This window comes from Episyrphus balteatus, chromosome 4 (assembly GCF_945859705.1).
Source record: "Episyrphus balteatus chromosome 4, idEpiBalt1.1, whole genome shotgun sequence".
NCBI lineage: Eukaryota > Metazoa > Arthropoda > Insecta > Diptera > Syrphidae > Episyrphus > Episyrphus balteatus.
In genome coordinates this window covers 6239155-6248863 of record NC_079137.1, presented here as the reverse complement: position 1 = coordinate 6248863, position 9709 = coordinate 6239155, and the positions used below count along the sequence as shown (strand labels likewise).

Genomic DNA, 9709 nt, shown 5'->3' with positions numbered 1-9709 from the left:
TTGGAATGAAATTGATTGCTTTAACCGTTTAGAAGATATTTGTATCCAAATCGCAATGCATACGGGTCATAAGAAAACTATTGAAATCAGTGAGCATTGGTTTGGATACAAATATCTATCAACGGTTAGATAAACGAAAAAAGTGTATAAGGCCTTTTTTGTAGAGCGTTCAATTTCCTACAAGAATATGAAAAGAAATTTGGTAAAAAGTCAATTAATAAAAAAATTATTTTTTTTTAGTAGAAGCTTGATGTAAAAATGGAAAATTGCAAAGCGGAGGACCTTCCCATTAATATAAAGAGCTCATATTTGGTGTGTATATTCTAGAGGGGTCTAGCAATCGATTTTTCGGAGTACCAAATCAAAAAAAAAAAATTTCGATTTTTTTGACCCACCCTACTCCCCAGCCCATCTGACTTTTTTGATTTTTTTTTGGATACTGCTCTGACTTTGTTCATTCAAAAACGATTCACCCTGCATTTTTGTATATTCAAAAAATGTTTTACAAATTTTTAATGAAAACAAAAAAATAAACAAAAACACAAAAATGATCTCAACTCAATTTTAAAAATTATTTTAGCCGAAAATTTCTCTCTTTTTTTCAAAAACAAATTATGACTTCCAGAGAGATCAATGCGAATTGAGGCAAGTGACTTATACAGCGTGTTGGAAAATACACAAAAAAAAATTAACATAGCCCACCAGATGGAATTTGTATCTCCAACTCGGTGCACATTCGAAATCTCTGAAAAGATACAATTTAGTTGGCGGTATTTTTCAAAAGTGCGATGATGTGTCCAAATCGAAATTTGTTTATTTTTACAAAATTGTGCGATTGAATTTTATTTATTTCTCCATACTTTCAAACGGTTTTTGCTGCTCAAGATACAAGTTTAAGATATTAATCGTTCTTGTGTCGCAAGTTTGTTAGAACAAAATAATTCTAATATCACTTGTAATCGAAATTTTAAAGTGCGTTCTCTTCAATTCGCGTCTTCAATATTAATTTTTCAATTCATAAATGTGATTTGAATATTTGATAAATAAGTTGTTTTTCAATTTGAAAATAATGTTTACCTAAGAAAATATTGAAATTTAGGTCAATTTTTCTTCGGAGAAAATTTCAATATGAAATTTATAACATGTAGTGATGTGAATATCCTTAAAATATTTCCTTTAATGGAAACGGATATTTGTGCAACAAATCAAGTGCAGTTGATATCAACATGCTGTGTAGGCGGAATGTTATTATTAATGGCAGCTGTAGCTTTGGTGAAATTTCGACACAGGTATTATTTATTTTATTTCTGATAGAAATGAATTAAATAAACATTTGTGAATGTTTGAAAAGTTTATACAGTTTGTGTCTTCTTAGAGACTCAGGGCGTTGGCTGGGGAGTTTGGGTTTTATGTAACATTTTTATTCTTATTTTTAAAATTTGTTTTTAGTGCAATGTTTTTGTTAAAAAAATTAATGGACCCGGACTACATTGTCAAAAAGTAGAAAAGGTAATCCACCAAAATAAATAAAAAAAAAAAAAACACACGTTTGATGCTTCAAAGGACCGATTAATTCATTTAAACACAAGTCACTTTTCGCTTGTGGATAATCTAGTTTGCATGAATAAGTACTTCGAGTGTCTCACCAAATTTTTAACATTTTAATTGAGTATTTCTTGGTAAAAACCAAAATGTTTTTATTAAAATAGGAATCCACATCATAATTATAAGCAAATTATGACAACAATTTAAAAAGAAATATTGCCAAGAAAATCCCAAAACATTTTTTTTTTTTAAACTGACCAGGTATGACTCAACTATGCATTTTTTTTTTAAAACTTACTTTAAGATCTAAGTGAATTAACAAAATTCAACTAATTTCATCATTTTGTCAGCTAGAATTAAATATTGATCAACCGTCGAAGTGTTTACAATAAAAACAAAAAAAATGTTGCTCATACACCACAGTGACCTCAACAACTGAAAGCCTAAAAGCCATGTAAGCACGGTTTCTATCAAAACAATGTCATAAATGCTTAATACAAAAAAAAAAAAGTAAACAATTTTGTGGTGGATGAGGATGAATAAAATTGCATGGGCTACAAAGCTTGCAAATTTTGTTCAATGGTAATATCTCAATTTTCGTTCAACAAAGCTTAGAAGTTAGTCATAACTTATGACCTTAAAAAATGCCCCGAATTCATTAAAAAGAAGTGCTTCGATAAGCCTTTAGCTTTTTGGAAAAAGGGTGTTTAGAGTAAGTTAAAATTATGGTATTATACAGATTTAAAAGAAATTCAAAATTTTCTTAAAATAAAATTCTTTTTTTTTTTTTTGAAAACTGGTCAGTAAATTTTTGATCTTAGATGTTGATTAATAGACCAGTGCCAATAATTTTTGAAAATAAAAAAATTATTAGCAGCATATGGGTGGTGGTAAAATTTAGGATAAATGGTATATGAAAGGTCAAAAATAAATTGCCCACAAAAAAATTGGGGGAAAGGGGGTGGGTGGGCGAAAAAGTGGGGTGGGTGTCAAAAATCATGTTTTTTTACGATTTCTTTCAAAATTAGATGTCCTATCGAAAAAAGTCAAATGCAAAAGTTGTAGGTAGTATAAATGTCTGCAACTTTTACTCAAACAATTTTTTTCTATAACCTCAAAAATATTGAACAAAAAAATACGATTTTTTTATTTTTTATTTTTATCTTTTACAAAAATAGTTGGATTTTAACAAAACTTGATTAAAAATTACTTTGTTATGTTTTCTATCTATTAAAAATGTTTTTTTTGAGCAAAAAGTTAATTTTTGGATTTTTGACGAATTTTATTTGAAAAAATAGCCTATTTTTCAAAGTTACCGAAAAAATTTTTGATTTTTGAAAAGTTTGGAATGTAATTATTTAGCTTAAAACCGTTTTTTAAAGATTGTGTGGAAAAACTGTACTTTTGTTTAAGAAAATATTGAGAAAAATTGAAAAAAAAACAAAAACACGATTTTTAATATTAGTTTTTCCGTAAATGACAGTAATATTGGCGAGAAATAATTTTCCATAGAAACCAAATTATACTTTTCTAATGGTCATTGACCTTTTTAATTTGAATCAAGCACTAGAATAGCTCTAACGTACAAAGTTTTTGAGATATTGAATTTTGAACGTCGCAAATACTATTTTTCTGATTTTTGGCATGGTAATATGTCAAAAACGTGATGTGATAGAATTTTTCTGACTTCAGATTCGAGCTCAGCGCACAAAAAACCATTAGAAAAATATACTTTGATTTCTATAAAAAAAAAAAACTTTTTGACTAGTGAAATCGAACAAGGCAGAAAAAATCGAATGCCTTGTTCGATTTCACTAGTCAAAAAGTTTTTTTTTATAGAAATCAAAGTATATTTTTCTAATGGTTTTTTGTCAGAAAAATTCTATCACATCACGCTTTTGACATATTACCATGCCAAAAACAGGAAAAATAGTATTTGAGACGTTCAAAATTAAATTTTTTTTCTCAATATTTTCTTAAACAAAAGTATAGTTTTTCCACACAATCTTTAAAAAACGGTTTAAGCTAAATAATTACATTCCAAACTTTTCAAAAATCAAAAATTTTTTCGGTAACTTTTTTGATTGAAAAATAGGCTATTTTTTCAAATTAAATTCGTCAAAACTCCAAAAATTAACTTTTTGCTCAAAAAAACATTTTTAATAGATAGAAAACATAACAAAGTAATTTTTAAATAAGTTTTGTTAAAATCCAACTATTTTTGTAAAAGATAAAAATAAAAAATAAAAAAATCGTATTTTTTTTTTCAATATTTTTGAGGTTATAGAAAAAAATTGTTTGAGTAAAAGTTGCAGACATTTATACTACCTACAACTTTTGCATTTGACTTTTTTCGATAGAACATCTAATTTTGACATAAATCGTAAAAAACCATGATTTTTGTCACCCACCCCAAAAAAAAAATTATATTTTTTTTTTCAAAACTTCAATAACATGACTTACAAAGGAAAAGAATAATGAAAATTATTTTTATTATTATTAAGCTGAGTCAAACTATATGAATTTTTTTCTAAAAAAAGCTTCTAGCTAATGAAGTTATGCCATTTAAAGGGAAATATTTATCAACACATAAAAATAAAGTTTAAAATTTTTTTTTTTTTTTAAATTCAATTTTCTGTTATTTTTTTTAATTTAAAAAAAAAAATCATAGAAATCGGATAAGTCGTTTATAAGAAAGTTAGACAACAAGAAAATGGTTCTAATGCAGGTATCGTTGACAATGGTCCAAAAAATATTTTTATTATTTCAAAATGTGTATTGATTTAATTTAAAAAAAAAAAAAAAAAAAAAAACAAATTAATTTAATATTGGACTAAAAATAAACTTAAAATCGTAATATTTTGCAGTCCATGTCAACTATATATATATTATATATTAATATTCAGTTCAGGTTTTTAATATTCAGTCCGTAATTATTTTCAGATTATTAGTATCATTTTTCTAATACAAATACATACATACATTTTTTATATTTTCTATTTTGATCAATTTTCATTAAATCCTGAAATTTGCAAATATGTATTATGTACTTTTTAATATTTTCTTTTCAAAGTTGAGTTTTGTTTTTGTTTTTTTAATACCTTAAAACAACGATATGAATATTTTGCAATATTAAAAAAGACAAAGTAACAAAACCTGCAACCGAATATTTTTTTTTACAAAATCAATTAGAATCGAAAATACACGGTGCTCCTCTCTGTCATCCATGCATATCGGTCTGGTTTGGTTTGGTTAGTTCTGTTTGTTTTGCAAATGAATATTTCATTCCAATTGATTTTGAACATAAAAGTTAAGTTTTATTGTATCACCTTGGGCGATAGAATATTTTAACCAGTGCTGGATCAAGATGCTTACACTAACTAATTTGCAATATTCCTATATTTTTTAACTTTCAATTTTGAGAAATTCATACAGATTCAAAACACTAACACTAAAAATAAAAATTACTAAAGGTAATCGTTTTTCTAGTTTGGTTTTTGAGTTATATTGCTAGTCACAGATTCAGGGACGGATTGATACTTTGCAAAATCCTCAAAAAGAAAACAGTTTAATTCTGCTGTTTGATTAAATTCCATTCAAAACTGTGGCAGCATAAAATAAATATAATAATTTTAGGTCCATTTTCTTCACTCGGAGTTGAACAAAACTTGAGAATTTTTATATTAATTTGTTAAAACTTGAGAATTTTTATATTAAAAATTCTCAAGTTATGTTCAACTCCGAGTGAAGAAAATGGACCTAAAATTATTATATTTATTTTATGCTGCCACAGTTTTGAATGGAATTTAATCAAACAGCAGAATTAAACTGTTTTCTTTTTGAGGATTTTGCAAAGTATCAATCCGTCCCTGAATCTGTGACTAGCAATATAACTCAAAAACCAAACTAGAAAAACGATTACCTTTAGTAATTTTTATTTTTTGTTTACATTTTACTGAAATTGAAAATAAAAATAGAAAAAAGCCAAAATGCTTTTTTTATGGAATAAAAATTCAATAGGCCGAGAATTGAGTATTTTTTTTTAACCAGCCAATACTAAGTGAAACGTTAAAAATATTCCGACAATTTATGGATAAAACATTGCTGTTATAAATATTTGTTTTGAAAATAAAACAATTTTGTGGGAAATAACCGATGTTTTAGAATTTTAGAAAAAAAAAATATAAAATAAATAAAAAAAAAACTATATTTCTGTTGCAACTTTTTATAGAGTGATGATTGAGACAAACATTTAAATGATAAAAAAACTAAACATTTTATTTGATAAATGGTTTTATAATAAAACTGATATTTGAAGGTTTTCAAGTTTCAAATATTACTCAAGCGGTGAGCACATGGGTAACTCCCAAAATAAAAATGCCAGAGATCAGGGGCGTTCTTTGTTTACGTACAAATTCAGTAAAAAAAGACTAAATTGTAGAAAGCCATATAGAACCTGAATTTCATATAAATTTGGAATAAAATTCGATTACCCCCACCGAATTTAGAAACTTGGTACAAGTGAAAGATGTTGACAAGTTGACAAGCTTTTAGAAAATTCAACTTCATTTCGTGCAAAATATGTTAAACATCATTTTTTAATGTTCACTTCAGTTTATTAAACAACTTAAAGCCTAGTACATACAAATTGGAGAGTTTTGCTTCACGACCGGTGAAGTAGTCCGCGTACAGAATATACGGGTATCTCTTTCCTACAATGTTAATCAAGGGGCACGGTAGTGCCCAGCCAAGTTCTCTAGCAACTTTGGCACTACACCCTTATTTACAGGAAACAACTAAGGCCATTTTCGACCCCTCTCTAACTTCCACACTCAAACTCACTACATTTGTTGAGCTGGCCGAACCCAAATTCCTCACAAAATTTCAGCTTCCTACGATGAGTAGTTTCTGAGATATAGGACTTCAAAAATCGCGAAAACCGTAACTGACTCACTGACAGATCATCAAAATTATGGAGAACTTCCCGCTATCGTAGAAACTTGAAATTTTACATGGTGATACAACTTGTGGTGTATACAAAGGAAAAAATCGAAAATTTGAGATTTTCAATTCAGGGGGCGTGGTAACCGCCCACTTTGGCCGAATTTTCATCAATTATTATAGAGCACTTCTGACTATCATAGAATCTTGAAATTTGGTAGAATGGTTGAGCTGGTGGTTTATATAAAGGAAACAATTTTATATTTGAGAACTTTAGCCAGGGGGCGTGGTAGCCGCCCATTTGCACTAAATTTTATCAAATTTCTTAGAGCACTTATGATTATCGTAGAATCTTGAAACTTGGTAGAATGATAAAAGCTAGTAAGTTATATTTGAGAATTTTGGATAGGGGGCGTGGCAACCGCCCATTTCTTCTGAATTTTCATCAAATATTATAGAGCATTTCTAACTGTCGTAGAACCTTAAAATTTGGTAGAATGGTAGACCTGGTAGTTTAAACAAAAAAAAATTTTAAATTTGAGAATTTTAGACAAGGGGCGTGGTAACCGCTCATTTTCTCTGAGTGTTCATCAATTATAGAGATTTTAAGTTTTATAGCAATACCTTGCAAAAAGTAGTGAAATCACAACAAAAACATTACTGTTAAAAAAAGAGCCAAGTTCTCCTATGTTGAAGTTATGCTGGCACAAAAAGTACTGAAATGTAAAAGTGTACCAAGTTCTAAAGCTTGGCTTTAAATTTGTATAAATAAAATGTTTATTGTTTGCTTGGCAATTTTTCAATTAGCTTTAAAAATCGGTAATTTTAAGAAAAATTGTCAAGAGCACAATCAACATTTTATGTATACAAATTTAAAGCCAAGCTTTAGAACTTGGTACACTTTTACATTTCAGTACTTTTTGTGCCAGCATAACTTCAACATAGGAGAATTTGGGTTTTTTTTTTAACAGTAATATTTTTGTTGTGATTCATTTCTCTGGAAACAACCCCTGCAAAAAGTAAACAGTAATAATTAAATCTATAACAGTGAGTCGCACGAACTTGCCCTTATGTTACAAGTAACTCGAAATAATGAAGCTTTTAAAAAATTCATAAAAAATTTGTTTTTGGGAAGTTCATGAAAAAAAAAACTTAAAAAATAATTTAAAATTTGGTTTCAAATTACAAAAGCATCTCTTTAAATTTTGACCCCTAAATTCCATTTCATTTTTGAACACCAAACATTAAAAATTTGGCAGCCGTTTTTGTAAATAGTTTCTCTTAGTGAAAAAAAATTCTAAGACTGAAAAAAAAATGGTTTCTGAACAAAAAAAAAAAATTACTTTTTTTTTAAATCCAAAATGATTTTTTTGAACATTTTCCTTAATTTTAATATAAGAAGTATAAAATGTATAAAATGGACCGATTGATGTCCAACTTGGTATGTAGCGTTATTTGGCGACTCTCCTGTCGTAGAACCGTTTTTTTAAATCCAATTTTCTCCGAAACTACTATTTTTTTCGTGATTTCAACGATTTTTTTTTGTAAAAATGCATTTATATAATTGCAAATTCTTAAACACCAGACATAGATTTTTTGGAAATTTTGATTTTAAATGGCATACATACCAATTTTATTTTAAAACTTTCTTTCCAAAAAAATTATTTATAAAAAATTAGCTTTTTAAAAAAACGGCTCTAACAATTTTGAATTTTTTTTTCTAAAAATGCATCTTAATAAAACAAATGAAATTGGATACTTGCTTTAACGGCAATTTGATTTCAGATGTTGTTTTATTCCAGAGATCAGAAATAACAATCAACCTTTATTTTCAACTGGTTTCTCTCTGAGAGTTACCACCTTACTTTAAATAGGTTTCGGTTAAGGTTTGAGATTTATTTTTAAAAGTTAAAAATAAAGGTTATCGGTTGAGATTTATTTTTTATTTTTTAAAATATCTCTCAAAGGTTGAGATTTTTACAAAAAAAAAAAAATAAATGGAAAAGGTCAACCTTTAACCGTTTTCGCAGAAAATAAATCAAAAATGGTTAAATCAAAGGAAAAAGTCGAATATCTCAAAAATGTCTTTATTTTGCAAAAATAAATATAAAAAGGATGTTTTTTCTTAGTTTATGTATTAAATTCAACTAATAATAGACTCTAAAAGCTTTTTTACCCAAGATAATATCTCTTTTCGCTTAAAATAAAATACACTACTAGAAAAAATTAAGGGATCAAAAAAAAATTCCAAATTTTTGGGCAAATTTCAACAGGCCGTAACTTCGAAAGAAATAGTCGTACAAGAAATCGATGAAGAAGGAAATTGTAGCTCCAAGTGTCTAGTTTTTGGATTAGAACTTTAAAAATTTTTAACCTCTGCGGTTTTTGAGTAATTGTAGAAAAACCAGCAACAAAAAAATTTTTATTTTAAAAAATTTTTTTTTTTTTTTTTTGAATTTTGTTTTGTTTTAAATTTAAGCTTTTTCTGGAGCAAAACTGTGGAAAAAGCTAGGAAAAACAATTTTTTTTTCTCATTACAAAATGAGAAAAGAAAATTGAGCTTTTCAGAGCAAAAAACGTGATCCTTTAATTTTTTCAAAAAATCGATCGAGTGAAACAAAAAAACGGCTGGCTGGATTAATTTGATTTTTTGTAGGGTTTTTGTGGACATATTGAACTGTAAAATGCATACTTAACATTAGCGGTTTCCTCAATATTTTCGATCTAGCGCTCGATTTTCCAAAAAACCACCAAAAGCCCTTTTTTTGTTGCATTTTCAAATTCATGTGAAAATAAGAAAAAATTTGTTTGTAAAAGCAATGGCTAGCCGTTAGGAAGAATTCATTCAAGTTCTTGAAACCCACCTTTAACTTTCTGTGCGATCATTGGTTGCTGAGATATCGATAATCAAACACAAAGGATTTTTTTCCATTTGAAGACCGATATCTCGGCGAGAAGTGGACGTATCGAGGTGTTCAAAAAACCACATTAAAGCTAAATGAACAAAGTATCCGATCCTTATAGTGGTTAAGCTAAGAAAATTTTTTCCACACCCGTAGACCAAAAAAAAAAAAATAAAAAATTTTGAAAATTTTTTTGTTGCTGGTTTTTCTACGATTACTCAAAAACCGCAGAGGTTAAAAATTTTTAAAGTTCTAATCCAAAAACTAGACACTTGGAGCTACAATTTCCTTCTTCATCGATTTCTTGTACGACCATTTCT

General features: G+C 27.7%; 1 protein-coding gene across 1 annotated transcript in view; it reads left to right on the top strand.

Moving 5' to 3' along the window:
* Nucleotides 1-1107: 1107 nt before the first annotated feature.
* Nucleotides 1108-9709, top strand: part of LOC129918036 (ATP-binding cassette sub-family C member Sur) — a 61961-nt gene continuing 53359 nt past the window's right edge. Inside the window, exon 1 of the mRNA XM_055998345.1 lies at nt 1108-1289. Within this exon, the coding sequence (XP_055854320.1) occupies nt 1129-1289 (161 nt within the window). The 5' untranslated portion in view covers nt 1108-1128. The remainder of the gene's footprint in view (nt 1290-9709) is intronic.